The sequence below is a fragment of the Polypterus senegalus genome, chromosome 2, assembly GCF_016835505.1.
Source record: "Polypterus senegalus isolate Bchr_013 chromosome 2, ASM1683550v1, whole genome shotgun sequence".
Taxonomy (NCBI): domain Eukaryota; kingdom Metazoa; phylum Chordata; class Cladistia; order Polypteriformes; family Polypteridae; genus Polypterus; species Polypterus senegalus.
The window spans coordinates 166,928,768-166,950,319 of NC_053155.1; the positions used below are offsets into that span (position 1 = coordinate 166,928,768).

General features: G+C 35.2%; 1 protein-coding gene across 2 annotated transcripts in view; it reads left to right on the forward strand.

Annotated features, from left to right (window-relative positions):
* LOC120523539 (SR-related and CTD-associated factor 4-like) overlaps window positions 1-21,552 on the forward strand; it is a 440,470-nt gene that overhangs the window by 285,503 nt on the left and 133,415 nt on the right. For both annotated transcript variants that reach the window (XM_039744940.1, XM_039744941.1), the window contains exons 15-16: window positions 1,295-1,451; window positions 6,232-6,338. In XM_039744940.1, coding sequence (XP_039600874.1) covers window positions 1,295-1,451; window positions 6,232-6,338 — 264 coding nt within the window. The remainder of the gene's footprint in view (window positions 1-1,294; window positions 1,452-6,231; window positions 6,339-21,552) is intronic.

Genomic DNA, 21,552 nt, shown 5'->3' on the forward strand with positions numbered 1-21,552 from the left:
TAGATTATGGCATAAAGTGTAAAAAGCCAGTTAGTGCCTGTGGCCTCACTCAGAAAAGCAGGATTGTCAGGGTCCACACAATCTATTTTTTTCTGCTTTACAGATGCAATAGTATTTTAATTACATCTTATTTTAGGCATTATGTATTAAACTAGCAGCCATGTAAAACAGGGACTAATTGTTGGACATGACATGTTGCCTGAAAGTACTTTTTAAAGTGTTGGTTTTGAAGTGTTGTAATAAAATGAAAATCAGAATTTTGACAATTTTCATTTGTTTAATGAAAAAGTCTGTAGTCATTAAACAAAAATCTGGGATCTCAATTTTAAGTGTGAATGGGGCAGAATCAGATACAAAGTAATACTTTTAGGGTCTCCAGAGAAGTACACTTTTAGATTAGAGTTGAGAGATAAAAAAATACAATGTTGTGAAGGCTCCTGGTTGTAAGCTTTACTAATAAACATAATAACAAGCTAACCATTCAAAATTATGAAAAAGCTGATTTTGTAAGTGAAGCACAAAAACAAATCTCTAGTGCCCTCCATAAATGTTTGGGGCAAAGGCACATTTTTCCTTGATTTACCCCTTTGCTCCACAGTTTATAAAATTACAAATCAAACCGTTCAGATGTGGACAAAATACACATTGCAAACTTAAAGAATATTTGCATAAATTTAGGTCACACAATGTAGAAATTACAACACTTTCAGGGTGCCATACTGTTTGGGACAATTGGCATCATAGGTGTTTGAGATTACTCAGGTGTGTTTAATTGATTCATTAGTGCAGGGGTTTTATGTCTGGGCTTCATTCTAAACTTTGAAGTCTGTAGTTGCTAATGTTCAATGAAAGTTGCCAATGATAATCGAAGAAGCCATTATAAGCCCTAAAAACAAGAATATAATCATTAGAGACATCGATAAAACCTTAGGTTTTGGGAATATTTGACTGGAATGTCATTAAGAAGAAAGAACACACTGGTAGGCCAAGGAAGACCTCCACTACCAATGACAGGAGAGTCCTAATTGAGGTAAAAAAAAAAAAAAACTCTTGAGTTTGGTCTGTCATCTAAATAATATGTTCCTGATGTGCTTGACAGGTACTGTTTTGGTTTATGTTGTTATAATTATTTATAATTGATTTCATTATCTAGCACCCATTATCTTTTACATTACTTTTACTTTGTATATGTATTTTATCTCTTTTCTGTTATCAATACCCAAATTGCTAAAATGTATTTTAGTACCACACTCATTTTTTATTTCCCCCCAATTGTATTATTTCTTGCGTTTAGATTGCTTGGGCCCTAAACAAAGGAATAAAACCTGAATATAAGCAGTACTGGGATGTGGAGCTTGGAGTAACATACGTCCCCTGGATAAAAGTTAAAATGGAAGATCTGGATAGTTTTTGTGAAGGAGGTATATTGGACATTGAAACACTGTGTCCAGGTATTTAAATAAAATTAATTGATTATTTTGAATCCCTTAATATGTGCTTATGTGTTTGTGTTTTCTGTGTTAGGAGTTTAAACCCATTTTGATTTTAAATTTAAAATTGTGATAAATCTAAAAATTAACTTTATTTACAAAATCATCTCATGGAAAAATTATTTATAACACAAGGCAACAAAAAATATTTTTGTTAGTCATCAGAGACCACAACACACTTTTCTAAACCAGTTTTAAAAGCTGATTTCAGATCCGCTTTCAGTCTTTTCTAGTCACGTCAACTTTTGAGTTATGAGTAATGTTACTTTACAGTGTACTTGCGTGTAGTTTTTACTAAAACGTAAACACCAATGAAGTAAATGTTTCAATATAGTCAAATAGGCACACACTGTGGCACAGATATAGTGAACAGTTTCAGTCACTTACCACTGGTTATTCAAAAAAGCTTAGAGTAGAATTTTTTTGTGTACACTGTGTCTGGATTGTCACGGTACATCATCCCACGGTAGTCACCCATCATACTCTCATTCCAGAATTCTTGGTAGTGATGCTCCATTAACTGAATGTCCTGGTGAAAATGTTCACTTGCTCGTCACTTATCATACTAAGATTTTGTGGAAAGAACTCTAGATATGAGTGCAAGAAGTGTATTTTCGATGACAAGATGACAGCCCAGTTTCTCATATGAATCAAGCAAATTCTGAGCTCCTTCCTTGTATGCAGGAGACTTATGGGTACCCAGAAAGTTTTCACATAGCTACTTAATTTCCTCACAGACTTGTAGCTCAGCTGCAGAGAGAGATTGTTTGAAACCATCATCCTGCAAAACGGACTTGATCTGTGGACCTATAAATAAATAGGATCTGCGGTAATTGGGCGACATAGTGCTTCAATTACAATTGAACCACACACAATACAGAAGCTGTCTGGATGATTAATACAATTTCTAGGTATGATCACAACCAAAGTCAATCACAGTTAATGCCATCTGTAACATAAAAATACAGGCAAATGTCATTAAATCTTGTAATACGCTTAGGCTAATTATAACAAATATTATGCAGTATATAATTAGCATAATTACAAAAACTAGACAAGCTAGAGAAAAGCTAAACACAGACTTGAAATCAGCATTAAAAACAATACAAAACCCACATAAAATTATCTCTGATGTAAATACCTGTTGACCTGTGTAATCTATGCATTGGGTTTACGCAGATTATACAGTTCCCCATCCAATTAATTACCTTTCTTTAGTGTTTGGTAATAATATTATTCCTTTACCTTTTTCTCTGTTGATGAGATATTTAAAAATTTGTTAATTACTAACAACATAGTATGTGCTTCTAAATTGGATGAAGCTAAAACTGAACAGTATCCTTAAAGTGGCATTTTTTCACTCTCTTTTTGTGAAGCTCACTGTCAGGGTGTAATTAAAGAGCATATCATTAAGACAAAAATAATGATATAATATATATAAATGATTTAGACAGGAATATAAATAAAAAACTGGTTAAGTTTGCAGATGACACCAAGATATTTGAATTAGCAGAAAGTTTAGAATCCGTTATATCATTACGGAAAGGACTTGGATAGCATACGGGCTTGGGCAGGTTTGTGGCAATGAGATTTAATATCAGTAAATGTAAAATATTACACATAGGAACTAAAATTGTTAGGTTTGAATACACAATGGGTGGTCAGAAAATCAAGAGTACACGTTATGAGAAGGTTTTTGGGGTCATTGTAGACCCAGCTTCCTGACAGTGTTCAGAAGTCAAACATTGTTAGGTTATATAGCACGATGTGTGGAGTACAAGTCCAAGGATGTTCTGCTCAAGCTTTATAATGCACTGGTGAGGCCTCATCTGGAGTACTGTGTGCTGTTTTGGTCTCCACGCTACAAAAATGACATAGCAGCACTAGGAATGGTCCATAGAAGAGCAACTAGGACGATTCTAGTGCTACAGTTGTTGAATTATGAGGAAAGATTAAAAAAGCTTAGCTTGTACAATTTAAGCATAAGAAGATTAAGAAGTGATATGATTGAGGTGTTGAAAATTATGAAGGGAATTAGTACAGTGGATTGAGACTGTTATTTTAAAATGAGTTCATCAAGAACATGGAGACACAGTTGGAATCCTGTTAAGAATAAAGTTCACACAAACATTAGGAAGTTTTTCTTTACACGAAGTACAATAGACACTTGGAATAAGCCACCAAGTAGTGTGGTAGACATTAAAACTTTAGGGACTTTTTAAACTCGACTTGATGTGTTTTTTGGAAGAAATAATTGGATAGTACTGGTGAGCTTTGTTGGGCTGAATGGCCTGTTCTTGTCTAGATTGTTCTAATGTTCAAAACATCCCCATATACATTAAAAAATCTTTTTTTAAGAAATTAGATTCACTCATAACCTCATTTATTTGGAATTCATTAAATCAGCTTATTCAAAAGGCGTCCCTACAATGACCTAAATCAGAAGGTGACGTGGCTCTTCTTAATTTTCAGTTTTATTACTGGGCGGCAAACATACAAGCTATAAAAACTTGGACATTGACACAAATACATGAACACACACTAGCTTGATCTGCAGTACAAATGGAATCCTGCAGCACTTCTTTATATTCCTTCCTTTGTACACCAGTAAATACAGGGTATCACCAATATACTAACAACCCAGTTGTCCTTCATTCACTCAGAATATGGAACCTATTTAGGAAGCATTTCAAGTTAGAAAATATTTTATCTGTGGCACCTCTACATGATAACCACCTTTTTCCACCCCCTTGAACTTACACAGTTTTTAATGGTTGGGAAAAGTATGGGATTAAATCATATAGAGATTTGAAAATTTATACTCCAAATTTAATCTCCCATCAACACAATTTTTCCGCTATCTCAAAATTATAAATTTTGCTAAATGGAATCTGCCCAGTTTTTCTCACCTCCCTCCTATTTCTTTTCCAGATGAGATATTTAAAAGTCTTGGGGACTCAGACAGTATTTATATAATACATAAAACCATTTTAAAGTCCCTTCCATTTAAAAGGATTTCCTACTCAACATTTCAGAAATGGAGTGGAAGGCAGCCATGCATAGATTTCACTATAGTTTTGTATGTGCAAAACATTCAATTATTCAACTTAAAATCTTTTATTGAGCCCATCTGTTTCTCTTGAAATTGTCCAAGATGTTTCCAGGGCTAGATCCAACCTGTAAACGTTGCAGTTGAGCCCCAGCTTCACTGGGCCACATGTTTTGGGTGTGTACCAAATTAACATCATTCTGGATGAAAATTTTGAAATGCCTGTCAAACAGCCTTGGTGTCACAATCTCTCCTAATCAATTAACAGCTGTGTTTAGCATACTCCCAGATGGGCTTAAAGTGAAGAAGGACAAACAAACTGTAATTGCCTGCACTTCGCTATTACCATGTAGACTTGTCGTGCTCAACTGGAAGAATCCTAAACCACCATTTTTAGGTCTGTGGGTAACTAAAGTTATATACCATTTGAAATTGGACAAAAATCTAATTTTCACTTGGAGGATCTGTTCAAAACTTTTTTCAAACCTGGCAGGGCCTAATCATTAACATTTTAGAATAAGCATTTATATTGTGGGAAAAGACTATTCTTAACAGTTTTTCTCTGGTTGTTGGCCTTTCTGTCTTTCTCATGGATGGGGGTTGATTTGACTTTAGTTTTGTTAAGTTTGACTTGATTGTATTGAATGTTATATGCTTTTAGTAAATTCAATAATTAAATAAAAAAAAAAAATAGGGCAAACAGAATGTTAGGTTATATAGCATGATGTGTGAAGTACAAGTCCAAGGAGGTTATGTTCAAGCTTTATAATGTACTGGTTAGGCCTCTTTTGGAGTACCATGTGCATTTTTGGTCTCCAGGCTACAAAGAGGACATAGCAGCGCAAGAAGAGGGCCAGAGAAGGGTGACTAGGTTGATTCTAGGGCTAAACGGGATGAATTATGAAGAAAGATTAAAAGAGCTGAGCCTTTTCAGTTTAAGCAATAAAAAGATTGAGGTGACATGATTGAAGTATTTACAATTATGAAGGGAATTAGTACAGTGGGTCAAGACTGTTATTTTAAAGTGAGTTCACAGGGATACAGTTAGAAACTTAAGGGTAAATTTCACAGAAAAATTAGGAAGTTTTTCTTTACACAGAGATCCATATACACATGAATATGCTGCCAAGTAGTATGGTAGAGAGAAGGACTTTAGGGACTTTCAAAACTGGACTTGACGTTATTTTAAAAGAATTCAGTGAATAGGACTGTCAAGCTTTGTATTATATGTTGATTTAATAAATGTACATATATTGGTGAAAGTGTATGTGTATGCAAAAATGACAGATTTATTTTCTTAATAAATTAAGTTGTTAGGGTTTTCTGTGGTTTACATTTATTATTATTTGTTCTGTCATTGTATAATGAATGAGAGTGCAGCGTTTGTTATCACAGTGTTTACTGTTTTCAGGAGGAATTATTTGATCAAAGTTAAAGCAGCAAAGAAAAAGAATAGAATACATTTGATACCATATGATTGTGATGATATTACAAAATGATTATTACAGTATTTACAGTAATACTCTTGTAATATGGATACACTGTGCTAAAATATTTGATTTTCATCTTAAATGCCTTGTTGCCGGCATCAGATCCTGACTTTCATAGCAGAAAGTTTGAATACTTAATGTTTTTATAAATTTAGGTCACAATCATTTCTATATTAATTTTGATCTTAATTTTTCATTTCAGAATGGAAGAATATTTCAAATGATGCAGTGCAAGCAGATGAGAAAACTCATAATGGTGGGTCAGAATCAGTACCCACTGAAGAAGCTTCAGTGGCTGCTGTTGTGCAGGTGAAAATTGGTGTAATTTCTCATATTTACCCTTCACAATCGGATGCATTCAAATGCACATTACTGTTCATAGTGCCAGTCTCTTACTACTTTAATACAATGACAATGTTAAAAAAAATAAAAAAATCTGTTGTTAATAACGATAGCTTATTTTTATAGTACTTCTTGAACGTTAAATTAATAATAGTGTATTTTGAAAGCATTAAAATAGTAGGCCCAAAAAAAAAAAACTTATTTGTCATACTTGAGAGTAGGAGAATCTGTTAGCTGCTTAACAATCTAGGAGCATACAAGGCAAAGGCAGACTTCTCTTTTTGTTTAAAATTTACCATAAAAATGGTAAAAGTGAGATCAATCTGTAATGTTTTCAGAAGCTAATCCAAATTGAACTTTTTAAAATAATAAAAGTATCTTAAATTCTGAGTTCATAGGAAGCGTATGCATTTTTCTTGATCTGGAATAATATTCCATGTTCAGTTTGACTAGTTAATAGTCATACAATTGTGTACACAATTATCTGAAGACATTTTATAGATTTTTAGGCCAGTTTGAAAAGAATCACAATAAGCAATTTTATAGTTTAAAAAAAAAGCCTGTACCAACGTTTCTGCATCTCTGCATGTTAGTACATTTTTTTATCTTTTGCTATATTTAATGAAGGACCCAATACAATCTTGGCAAAATTACTCAGATGGTGCATAAAGGAAATGTCAGAGTTAGATTATTCCTTTTTTTTGTGATCAAATGTTCATTAACAAAGTATAAATCGTAAACAATTACAACAGCTCACAGAAAAGTAAATTATAATATAGCATTAAAACACCCACACCTGGCCTTATATGAACAAAGATAGCCCTGGAGTGGGAGGCACAACAAAACATGGGAAAACAAAGTTAAAGATTATTCCTAAATTCACTACTTGAGATGCCGAGTGCAGCCCTTAAACATATTGTATTTTAGCCTGGTTTGTAGCTTTATTAGTCTGATTAATTGTAAGCAATTTTATAGATTTTTTAAGTGTATAGAAAAGGTAGTATTCAAGTCTTGTGTGTAAATAGCCCCACATAGAGTACTGTAGAAATCCATTGCAGAACTGTTCCTAAAGCACAGTAACATGGGCGGGATAAAGGAGTGAACTAGAAGCAGAATTTGAAAAATGTGGTTGTGTTACATTAAAAAATATGTTTTTATCCTTTTCAATAAACGGTGCCCTCCCAGCCATAACATTGTGCATGCCCATGAGCCACAGGATTCAGAAGGCAAGAAAAGTACATGCTCAAAGCTGTGACTGTACATGGACATGAGTTCAAGGAAAAGATTGCCAGAATTACTGTGCAAAGCCTCTACTTTAATTCAAGAAGCTCTGAATTCATTATCTTCTCAGGAGTCTCTAGTCTGATATGTGGTGTTTGCTCTTAATTGTATAACTTGATGGCCAAAGATTTATGTACACTTTACTGACAATTCATGAATCAAAACAAAGTACTTGCTAGAGCTCACACTCTGAACTTTAATAGGTGAAGTTAACAGTTTTAATTTTAAGACTTATTTCATGATGCTTGCACTGTCACTTAGATATATGAGAAAAAAATAAAGAAATAACTAAAGAAATAAGTAACAGAAAACCTATTTGTTGGCACATTTAATTATTTATGCTCACATATTTTCTTTTTTATTTATTGTCACATTTCACAATACATTTATTTTTGTACTTAATGTTTATATGTTTAATTTTGTCTAAACTATATCTTCATATATTTCAAGTTGAAGTTATTTTTTCACAATCATTATTTTAATTAATTTGCCATAGGAAATTGTGCTCTAAAGTGTAACATTTTTATACATTTTTGAAAAATACAGTGACTGTTTGAAGTTTGAAATGGGGTCTAGTCCAAATCACACTTACAGTATATATTTTTGGTTTCAGAAAACATTGCTTCTGTGGTTCTGAGGTATGTTTACAGCAAATAAATAAATACATAAATACATAAAACTTATTTAGCATTATATATTATATCTCAGATTCTTGGCATTGTTTTCAATGGATAAGTATACAATCTGCTCCTCTTTTCAGAGATGACTATTGTGGATGGAGTTTTTATGTAAATAAAGAGTTAAAACAGGCATGTGTGAGAAGAAACTTACTGAAATACTGCATTTCTACTAAAATATTAAGAAATACTGGAAAAGTTAAAAAATAAAAAAATAAATAAAAAAGATTTTCACACTGAGTAAAATAAGTAAATAAAATAGAAGCTGCAAAGAAAAAAAAAACAGCTGTATAAGGTGAACAACACTAATCCATCCAGTGATGACTATATGTCGCATGGCCACAAATATTAAGAAAATTAGGGAAGCTAAATGGCAGTTAGGTAGGAATATTTTAAATATGGTGAAAGATGACCCAAAGAGATTCTTTTAATTTTTCAGTAGTTAATGAGCAGTTAAAGAGGGAAGGTAAGTGTATCAGAAATAGTAAGGGGAAATATACAGACATTGAAACAGCATATCTCGAAATTTGCATTTTTCTGAAGCTTCCACTTATAAGGAAGTGGTTAACCCTCCAGCAGTAACAGAGACTACTAAGGAAGTACAGTAATCCCCCGCCTATCGCAGAAGTTACGTTCCAGACCCACACGCGATAGGTGAAAATCCGCGATATAGAAAGACCTTTTTTTTTTTTTTTTTTAGTTTACGCCTTAAAATACCCCTCCCACATGCTTTAAACACATGTAAACTTATTAAAACACACTTTGTAAACACATATGATATGTGGATGTTGGGCTAAGGATATGTGTAACATCTCTCTATTATAAAACATTTTAACTTCATGCAAGACAATGCAGTGAGACAGAATAAGAGGTGCTTTACAGGCATTTAAATGATTGACATGCAGAGCGACAAGCTGAAAAAGCATCTTGGCAGACGCAGCACAGAGCCAGCACAAAGTCCACTTATCCTTAGCCTGCTTTCAGCTCCCCTCCTACCCCGATTAACCCCCATCATAGCGTGCCTCGGGGGTGGGGTGGGATTTGTTGACTGAGCGAAACGATCATGACTAGATCCGAGCACTTCTCCTTAGCGTGCGGTCAGCCGTCATACACGCCGCCCCCCCAGAATGCACAGAGCAAACAGAACAGCAATCTTGGCAGAAGCAGCACAAAGCCAGTAGCTGATCTGTCTACTTCTGCTTAGCGTGTGTTCAGACCCCACCCTTCACAACGCAGGGAGTGTTATAAGTGCCGTGAGAAAGAGATTTAACCACGCCCGGGGCAGGAAATAAAGGACAAATATTGTTTTTACAAAAGTTTGAAAGTAAAAATGAAAATAATGCATATGTAACAATTCCCATGAAAATAACAATCTCATTAAATTGTTTATCCGGTAAACCAAATGAGGGGGTGGGCGAGCGAAGCAAGCAGGGGGCGGAGCCCCATAGTGATAATAATAGTATTTATAAATCCGCGATGTAGCGGGGGCACGATAGCTGAACCGCGATAGAGCAGGGGATTACTGTACTGGATAATTTGGAAATAGTATAAGGAAGAGTACTGTTAAGATTAAATAAGCTAAAGTAGGTTACTGAGTACCTATAACAACCCTTAATGCATAGGTTTAGAAAGTTACTTCACACTGGGGAAATACTTAAGGGCAAGAGAATAGGGAATATGATCCCATTATATGTAACTACAGACAAGTAAGCTTAATGTCCATTGCAAGTAAATTAATGGAAGGAATTATTAAGTAAATGATTGAGTAACATGTAGCAAGAAACAGTTTTACTGAACAGTAAGCATGGGTTCAGATGGTGGGGGTTGTGTTATACTAACTTGCTGTAATTCCATGAGGAAGCAACAAAGGATATGATTAGAGTGCTACAAACGATATTATTTATCCTAATTTTCAGAAAGCATGTCATAGGGCCCCACATGAGAGGTTGAATATAAAACTAAAAGAAGTAACAGTTCAAGTTATAATATTATGTAGATGGGTGTAGCAGAGGTTTATGACGTGAAGAATCTTATCAGAATTAAGTGATGTCAAGAGTGGTGTCCTTAAGGGGTAGTTCTAGGGCTTCTGCTATTTAATATAAATAATTGATCTGGTTAAGTTTACTGATGATACGAACCTAGGTGAATTGATAGATAATTTAAAATCCATTGAATCATTGCTGAGTGGTTTAAAACCACATACAGGCTTGGGTAGATATTTGGCAAATGAAATTTAATATATAGAAAGGTATGGAATTACAAATATTAAGTAGAAATATTAGATATGGATACACATTGGTTCATCTGAAAATTGCAGGTACTGCTTATATGAAGGATTTTGGAATCATTGTATACTCCTCGCTATCAACTTCCAGACAGTGTTCGTGATGCTGTTAAGAAGGCTAATAGAAATATTAGGTTATATCTTGTGATGTGTAGTATTTATAAGAAAGTAGTGAGGTCACATCTGGATTGCTGTTTGCAGTTTGGTCTCCAAACTACAAAACAACATAGTGCTAGAAAAATTCCACAGAGGAGTGACTAGGCTAATTTCAGGACTGCAGGGGATACATCATGACAAAAGGGTAAAGTAGAGGAAACTTATCAGTTTAAGCAAAAGAAGGTTAAAAGTGACATTTTTGGTGTGTTTAAAATTATAAAGGGGATTAATTCACTGGATCCAGGCTGTTACTTTTAAATAAGTTGAATAAGTACACGGGAGCATAGTTGAAAATTTCATAAGACTGAATTTAGCATGAACTTTTTTGTTTATAAAGAGAACTGTAAACACATTATAAGTTACCAAGTACTGCGGTGGATAGTATAACTTTTGGCACCTTCAAATCTATAGTTCATGTAATTTTGGCTGACTGGACAGGATTGGCGAATGTGCAATTTTTATCATAATTTTTATTATGTTCTTATATTCCATATGCTTCCTCCTTTTGTGGTCAATTTTTTTTTCCTTCATTCAGTTTTTATCTGCTCTTCATCATCTTATTCTGGTTCCTTTAGATATGTGTTTCGATCTCAGGGAGGTCAAATGAGGTGGATGGGAGACAACACTGCATGTGACTGAAACAGACAGGATTCACATGTTCAAAAACAGAAGAACACAAGTTGAATATCCAAAAACAAGTGTCAGTGTATTAGTGAATGGAATATTTCAATGTCCTAGTGGAAAAAGTCTCTTTGGAAGCATGTTTTAGCTGCTTCTAACACTATTGGATATGGCAAAATGCACAACAGTGCAGACACCTAGAGAAAGAAATGTAATGTTATGATCACAAAAAGACAGATTTTCAGAAGTTTGGAAAAGAGCAGGCAACAAAGGTCCTTGCTGTCCTGATAGCAAACTTAAGCAAAACTGAGAGATGCATGTAAAGACACCAAGGGGTGAAAGCAGGGATATCAGAAATAGGAAACAAAGCATGAGACAAAAATGCATAAGCAAAGAGGTCAGAAATAGGAAACAAAGCATGAGACAAAAATGCATAAGCAAAGAGGTCAAAGTTGCCACCCCAACACAGACAGGCAGAGATACAAGTGCAGCACACAACACACTTTTTTAAATTTCACACTTAGGGCACTCTTCCCTTGCTTCCCAAAGCACAGCACAGTAGAAGGCAACAAATAGAGCAATACACAATCCTTTTCTTCTTGATATAGCAATACACAGTCCATTTCTTTTTGTCTCTCTCGCTTTTTCCAACTCCACTACTCCTTGCAAGCTTTTTCCACCTACTTTGGCTCCCTGAGTAGTGGTGGCTGGCTCCGTTTATAGTACTCCCAAGAGCACTCCAGGTGTCCAAGGAGCTTCTTTTGGCAGCAATTCTGGGTGTGGCGGAAGTGCTGCCAAACAGGGCTTGGCAAGCATCCAGATACCCGCTGGTTGTGGCCTCAAGCCCCAGCAGGGTTGAGCTTCTATGCTCCAAACCCGTGGCCCCTCTGCAAGTCGGGTTGTGCCCTTTAGCATTCTGAGGGAGATAATATCCTGAATAAACTAATTTCCCTGGTCCTTCCACTTGAAGCGTCCTGGCCGGGTATGGGTCAAAGCTGACTGCCACAATAGATAATCAATAATAAACATAACCTACATAACAAAAAATAGATACATGTCAGAAAAATATCACCTTACAAAAAACAAAGAAAATGCAGAAAAAGAAAGTAAACAAAATCCAGGTGAAACATGCCATTTTATTGTATTTAGTTTACATTTGGAGTTGAGCCCTTTTTAGTTATTTTAAGATGGGAACCCTAGCAGTGTATTTTATGTTTTTGTAAAATGCTTCACTTTAGAAAGCCATTTCCAACAAAAAAAAACTATGTACACCATAATTGTGAGCGCATTTTGGTTTGAAAAATAGCCAACTTATCCTTTAAAATGCGTAATTTATTAGCATAATCTAAATTATCCAGACTCACTTATGTCAAGCATCAACCATTCTATAATCTGTGAAATAAATCAGACCGATACATCTCACTTGCCCTTCAAGAAGAAGATGGACACTGATGAAGACTTAAGAGTAGATTTCACAGAAAGTTTTTCTTCACGCAGGCATATGCTATAAATTACCAAGTGATGTGCTAGAGTGTCATACTTTAGGTACTTTCAGAGCTCAATTCAATGTAGTTTTCAAAAAGATAGCTGCATAGGATTGTCATGCTTTGTTGGAGTGTATTTCCTGTTCTTGCTCAATTTGTTGTATTATAACAATCCAATCTGCTAAACATATCTAAATCGTGTGTTCAAAATAGTTGTACAATAGTTGTGCAAGTTGTCCACCACAGTTCTTTTTCATTATAATGTTGTGTTTTTTCAGTTTGATATGTAATTTTAGGTTTAATGTTCTAAGTACTTTGTTAAAGCTGTGTTCATGAGGCTCCTGTTTCAATGGTGACTTAAAAAAAATAATTTTACATACAATTCATCTACTTTGCTATGTTGTGTAGTTAAGCTAACAGGTAGCTTTAAATTAAAAATCATTATTTTGCCACAAGAAACTTCACTTATTTTTGTATTGGTTTCAGTGCAGACCCTTGGATTTGGTTTTATTTTCGACCAAAAAGTCTTTTGTGTAGAAGACCCACAGAGCTTTTTACTGTGGTTTTCTAGTAGAAAATGTTCCGTTAGATTAGTATGCAATTCTGAAATAACTTTTAAGTAGATTCTTATGATTTTGCTTTTCAATGGTCTGCCATCCAGTCTGGAATGTTAAATGAATCCCACTTTATGCCTTTGGCTAGTTTTGCTTTTCTGACCGGGTCCTTTGTAGACAATATCTATATATAATATTTTTTATATTTTATCTGCTATTTTGTTTAATTATGTTTTGTGTGCACTTAAGCCCATCTCCCATTATGTGACTTTTTTTAGCCGTTTTCAGCCATGGACTTCATTTACATAATCTTAGAAGTTGAAGATGAAGCCATTTGCATAGTGTGATTTGCTACAACTGGTCTGCATCTTGCTCCAATAATGCATGAGAGCAGACAACAAATGAATGTTCATCAAAAAGTACAATACGTAGAATGTAGCAATAACATATAAAGAACACTTTTGTTTTGAGCCTCACAAATAGAAAACAAGTTAATCTGTCTGATGTCTTGTGTTTTATATACTATCAAAGAATAGAAAAGGAAAAAATAGAGAATATGGATAATCTTGCTGTACCTGTTAACTCTTCATACAGAAGCAGGTCTGTGACACATCAAATAATTGGATGTGACCAAAATAAACAAACATGACTGTGCTGGAAAGTTGGCGTTTAGTTTATTTTTAAAGAATTTTAATGGCATTGTTTAAATTTAAACAATGACCTGAAACCTAAACTTTTAACAAAATACTAAATACTACCAGAATTTGAGTGCCTTCTGTTATAATACATTTTTCTTTAATATTTATGTCACTATATCTGGACATGTGCATGCTAAGTTTGACACACGGGCTCAGCATTTAGGATTGCTAGCCAAGCATAGACTAGATAGCCAAAGACAACTGGAGGACTGTATAGTCAGCCTAAACACAGAATAGTGTATTTCTGTCCTCTGTCAGCACAAAATCTTCTTTCCTTGTTGGGAGAATAAGAAGTGCAGTGTGAGCATGTTTCTATTCTTGTTGGATGTGGGGTTACGTCTTTCCTGCACTTGTGTAGAAACCAGAGAAGACCAGCAAGTAAAGCAGACATTATTTAAAGGCTTGGACAAAAAGCACGTATCGGCAAAGTTCCGAAAAACCTCCTAGCGTGGGGACGAAAAATGGCAGACTGTGTTGATCCAGATTCCCACCTGGATAAAGTCTGTCATATGCTTCCCGTCTGTAACCTTGTCAACCGTCAGTAAATGTAAGCTAAAGTATATGTTTCTCATGTGATTCTTGTACCGCTGTAATCACGATGGGAGGGATATCTCCTTTTCTGTTATATTACAATATTGTTTAGTTACTTAATATGCCACAATTTCAAAAGAACACATTTCCAAGAGAGATAATGCCTCTTAAGGAAACACCTTCCTAAAAAGTAAAATGAAAAGAAGACAATAAGAAAATGAGGCCAATGTATTATAAACACCTACAAAAATAAGAACAACAAAATCTTGTGCTAAACTGTGTAAATATGCCATTTGAATTTTTTTAACCGTTCAATCTCTCAATAGTAATTTTTGCAAAAAGAAAAAGTGTGTAAAATAATGTTTAAATAATTTTTAAAACACTTAGAAATAGACCTTCTCCCCTAAACTGTGCCAGCTACTGAGAGAAAGCAGCTCTTTTTCTGAATAATGTGTCCGGAACGGGAGAACAACCTTTCACAAGGCACAGTCTTTGCAGGTGATGAGAGGGACTTGCATGCGATGTGTGCTAGCCAAGCATTCTACTCTCTTCTTTTTGACCACCACTGCAAATGGCACTTGTCCATCTCATATTTGGGCTCTGATTTAGTATCTGTTCAGACTTTTTTGTATAGATTCAACTTCATCATCTGCATCTGAATCTGAATCAGAAGACAAAAATAACAGGGTGTTGCTCTTCTTTGGTGGCTGCTCCCCTCTTATATTAGTAGATGAATGTTGTGTGTGAATGTCCTCCTCTATCAGGTTGCTTATGGAATACCATACCACACTCTGTTTAGCTGTGGGGAGACGCTTTAGGTCCTTGAACCTGGGGTTAAGTGCAGAGGTAACAAAGAGAATGGCCGTGCAAAGAGACCACACTTTCAAAACATACACATACTAAGCACAAAGTGAGAGTGAGAGATAATTAAGGGTTCAAGTAGTTTGTCTAAGTTTTGCAGTTCTGTTAACATGGCTTCTCTGTTGTTTTGCTAATCCAGTGTGGCAGCCAGTGGTGATTTGTTCTGCAGAATTTGCTTGACCTTATCCAGTGTTAAATTCCACCTGGTTTCTACGTCTTGAACAAGCAATTCCTCTTTTTGTGCAAGTGTAACTTGATGATGTCTTAATTCCCGGTCATTTGATGGACTGTGCTTGAAATGTCCAATAATTTTGTGGACATTTCTAGACAAAACAGTCAAGTTCACTGTCATGCAGGGATACAGTAACCATTCTTTACAAAGTTAGAGCATTGATCAGTGAATGGGAGTAATCTCATAGCTGCCATCACATTACGGGCAGTGTCTGTGCCTGCTGTGGTTAACTTTTTTTTTCAAGATTCCATTCCTTTGAAATTTCCTAAAAATGTTGCGCACATGCATCTGCATAGTGGTGCTCTGTAATTTTACCCACTGTTAATGCAAAATTCCACTCTTCCACATCAATAAAGTGTGTTATAACACCCAGGTAGTTGTCATTGCTTATAGATGTCCAGTAATCTCCCATAATGGCTACACACTCTACTTTCTCCAACATGCTTATTATTAGTGCCTTCTCATTTTCATAAAGGCTCTGTTCTTGACATAATGGTTCTCCTACTGAGAAGATCATATGATGAATCACTCAATGCAACTTGAATGACATCTCTCAGTCCCTCGTCTACTATGTTAACAGGGCAACAGCTTTTAGATATACATTTAGCTAAAGCATCTGTTACTTTATCATTTGTTTGTTTGGCTAATGTCCCACCTTGTGTCCCAAACTGCAGTAAAGTAAACTGGCAGAGCATTCCTGATGCCTCAGTAATAACACCTGGGTGTTTTGCTTTCAAGTGATACTTTAAAGACAAAATTTGGTGATAATTATGGTGTATTCTCTGAACATCCAACAAATAAATTCTATCTTTGGAAAACGTGTGAAGCAATTGAAAATATTAGCTTTAAAGCAGTAAGACATAAAATCAGTACTAAAAACAATACACATGTATAATAACAAATTGAAAGTGAAATAAAACTCATCATTATCTCTCATCCCACAAGCTTCCCTAAACACATTCCACCTTGTTCTATTCCAGAAGAATTATTGATTAGGCCTGAAGACTCAGATAGCATCTCTGCAGTGTATAAAAATATTTTATAGACTCTTCCTTTCAAAGACCCCAGAGTACATTGTGGAAAGGGTCTGTCACTTAATATTTAATAAAATGAGTATAAGGCAGCCGTGCACAGAGTACATTTGAGTGCCATATGTGCCAAGCATTCAGTCTTTCATCAAGCACATTTGTCTTGTTTAAAATTGTCCAAAATGTTTCCAGGTGCAAGATTTAACCTATGAATGTTGCCATCTAGCTCCATCCTCCCAAATTAACAACGTTTTGGACAAAAATCTTAGCATGCCTGTCTTACAGCCTTGATATCACAGTCACTCCTAACCTTTTAACAGCAGTGTTTGGTGTACTCCCAGACAGCCTTCAAGGTGGAGAACAACAGTGGACATATGGTTGCCTCTGACATTGATTCAATCTTTGTACAATAACATGAAGTGAAACATTTATTTCCCAAAATGTTAAAGGTGGTAAATAAATGATACTGGATGTGTATATAATTCCTTAGGTTCACACTTATTTGTATTATTGTTTCATAATGTAAAAAATATATATGAAAATGCCACTCTGACCACTGCCCACTCTGCCTGGGCGATCGCCTTGTTGCCTGCCTAGGATGCGACAATAGTTTTTAATGCTTTAAACTAGCCCCATTAATCTCAATAATTAACACGTTTACTTTCCCAGGCCTAACGTGTATCAGAAAATTTAAAAAAGGAAAGTAACAAAACAGAATTCACCTTCACTGAAGAGAAATAGAAGAGAGCAAGCAACATGAACAACGTAATTAGGACAAAACAAGCAAACAAGGGAAAATGTCCTTTCTCACCCGATATAAAAGCTTATTTTAAAAATGTTTTGATTAAATCTTGCCATATTTTAAAGTTTTGAACAGATCCTCGGATTACCCACTGACTTATAAAATGTGGGTTGGGATTCTTCCAGTTAAGCAAGTCTTTCAGCCAGTAGTAGTGTGGTATAGGCAGTTGTAATCAATTTGTCTCTCTCCACTTCATGCCCATCTGGGAGTACACCAACACAGCTGTTAATGTATTAAGAACGGTTGTGAAATTAAGGTTCTTTGATAAGTATTCAAAGATTTTTGTCCAAAATGATGTTAATTTGGTGCATTCCCATAACATGTGGCCCAGTGATTCTGGAGCTAGATTGCAACGCTTGCAGGTTGGATTTGGCCTGGATACATTTTGGACAGTTATAAATGAAATAAATGGGATTATTGATGAAAGATTTTTAGTTGAATGATTGAAAATGCTTTGTGCATATGAAGCTAGAGTGTACTCTATACATGGCTGCCTTCCACTCCTTTTCTAAAATATTAAGTGAAAAGTCCTTTCCCCACGATACCCCAGGATCTCTGAAAGAAAGAGACTGTGGCATGTTTTTATATGTTGTTGAGATGTTGTCTGAGTCTTCAAAACTGATGAGTATTTCTTCTGGAACAGAAAATTGGGTAGGTTTCTTTTAGCTGGAAACTGTACTGGAAAAATTATGTTGCTGGGAAGTTACATTTGTAGCACAATTGTTCATAAGATGTAAAATATCTATCTACAGTTCTCTTAAGTGTTTATATCTCATACGTTTTCCAAAGATTAAATGCTGTGTAAGTTTGAGGGGTTTGAAAAGAGTGATTATCATATAAAGGAGCAACAGATGAACGCTTCTCTGCTTTAAAGTGCCTCCTGCATTGGTTCCATATCCTAAGTAATTGATTGGATTTTTGGTATATTTACAATAATTAGTATTTACTGGGACACACAGCAGGACATATAAAGAGGTACAGCAAGATTTTGTTTCTGTTGTAGTCCAGGCTTGTGTCAATTTCCAGGTCTTTATAGCTTGTGTATTTGCTACCCAGTAATAAAACTGAAAATTAAGTAGTGCCATGCCTACTTCAGTTTTAGGTCTTTTAAGAGTTGCCTTTTGCATGCGTAGATGTTTCAAATTCCAGATAAATGAGTTTATAATTGAGTCTAATTTCTTAAACAATTATTTGTATACCAGTAACGGCTGACTGCACAATAACGTCCATTAAATACACTTATAGTTTTCTTCCTCTGTATGTTTAGCATTCGTTTGCTCAGAGGTTGATGCATTTGTTGCTTCCTGAGCAGCTCTTCTTTTCTTTGCCCTAGCAGACTGCTTCTTTTCTTCTTCCGTTGGCATCTTTTCGTGTTAAAACTGATTAAGTCGGTGTTTGTGTTGCAATTACTTCATTTTTCACTTAAGCTAGCAGTTAAGTATTCAATCTGCCTCAAGAATAATTTAAGATATGAAGAAGTAGAGGAAGTAACGGCAAAGGTGTTAGGGATGAGAACGGTGCCCTGCTGGCCGCTGCTGAGAGTTGATTCTACAATAAAATAAAAAGAGTAATAAAAATCATCATCCTAAAAGCGGACAGTAGAGATCACATAGTATATGTGTACCAAATTTCAGGTCAATAGGTCAAACGGTTTGCGACTTACAGGTGATTTAAAATCCTGGACAAACGGACAGCCAAGGTAGTGTATTATATAAGAAGATAGGGATGCTGTATGAAAGAAAAAGCTAATGTGAGGCGGAGAGTTAACTGTCTGTTTGCTTATCTTGTTTGATTTTTTTACCTTGCTGATAGCAAAGTTATGTTAAAAAAAGATCTTTATATTTTCTTAATATGTTTACACTTAGATAATTAACTGTTCTGATAAAAGGAACAGATAGTTATCCAGTTGTAAAAGAGAGCCTGGCCACAGACACAACACACACGGTTTATTTACAACTAGCAAAATACCCGCGCTTCGCAGCGGAGAAGTAGTGTGTTAAAGAAGCAATGAAAAAGAAAAGGAAACATTTTGAAAATAACGTAACATGATTGTCAATGTAATTGTTTTGTCACTGTTGTGAGTGATGAGTGTTGTTGTCATATATACATACATATATATCTACATATATACACATACATATACACACACACATAAATCCATACATACACACAAATACATATATATATACATACATACACACACACATATATAAACATATATACATATACATACATATCTACATATATACACACACAGCTATTTCAGTATCAGTGCAATACGCTGCATTTGTTAAAACGGATGACTCCGCTCTTACGTGCAAGTCTGCGTGGATATTATGAACTATCGTATTTGTTCAAGTTCTATTTAAATTTTAAATAGAAGGAATTTTTATTTAGTCGACAGAAATATCTTTGGTAGGAATGGTAAAACAGACAGGAATATTATTCGTGAATAAATCAACTCAAACCTTAAACAACTTATAATATTTTGCTCTCCATAAAAATATATCCTGTCTAAATTATACAAGTTAGAAATAAAGTAAACGTTAAAAGAACAAACATTCAAATTTCTTTACTCTTATGTAATTTTATATAAAAATAAACTTAGATTTTAAATATCCCAAAAGATTTTGCTCTCCATAAAAATATATCCTGTCAAAATTATACAAATTCAAATATGAACATGCTGCATAACAAAACCTGGAAATATAAATAAAATGTGTTCCTTTCAGCAATAACAAATCAAATCATTCAGTTGTCTTTGCTCATATGTCATTTTAGAGCTGGACGCCTGGCATCTTTTTGGCCACAAGTTCGTTTCTGTTTGGTGTGAGGTTCTGTGTTGTGGAGATTCTCAGGATGGATTGCAGGTGCTCATCAGTGAGGCGACTCCTGTGTGCTGTTTTGTTAGTCTTTATCACTGAGAAGAGCTTCTCACACAGATATGTGCTACCAAACATGCACAAGGTTCGAGCCGCATGTAGACGGACTTTTTTTGTTCTTCAAAGTCACCAAAGCGCCGTGCAAACTCAGTGCGCAGTGCGCTCAGTTTATCAGCAAAGTGCGTATTTGGGAACACCGTAGTGACGACTTGGTTTAACATTACTTGGCAACAGGGAAAGTGGGGCAAGGTGCACTGGTGCATTTGTGTCTCCCATAAAAGCAGCTTCACTTGAAATCACTTTGTGATTGTGCACGGTTAAAACGTCCGCTGAAGTGTCAGATTCTTATTTAATTATGCTGCTTTCTGTATCTTCTGCATTGCATTCAGGTTACCCTGATGTTTTATCTCATAGTGCCGTCTTAGATTAAATTCTGTAATTACAGCCACATTAGCTCCACAAATGAGACACACGGGTTCAGTAAACATATACTCAGCCTCCCATCGGTTTTAAAGGCTCTATTTTCAGAATCAACTTTTTCTTCAGCATCGTGTGAGCTAGCTTCGCAATAACTTGTTCGGCAAGGCGGCTGAAGCGCTGCATTATGGGATCTGTAGTTTATTGTGTTACCAGCGCTTCATATACCGGGCTTTAATAACAATAATACAGTATATAAAATGATCTCGGGCGGATATAATTACGCCGGGCGGATGTGGCCCGGCCCTTGAGTTTGACACATATGGACTAAATAGAACTTGAAAAGATATATTTTTTCAAATGTGATCGCAATTCAAATAGAGTTGACGCGCACTACAGCCTGCATCCTCCCTCGCTGTTACTTTTTACCGTTCATCTAATGAATACACTGAGTATGGCTTTACCAAAACAATCATTGATGGTGAATAAAGTATCCATTATTCGAGTATGTAGATCGGCATATATATATATATATATATATATATATATATATATATATATATATATATATATACCAGCGATCGCAGCGAGAAGTAGTGTGTTAAAAAGCTAGAAAAGAAAAGGGAACATTTTAAAAATAACGTAACATGACTGTCAATATACAGTATTTGTT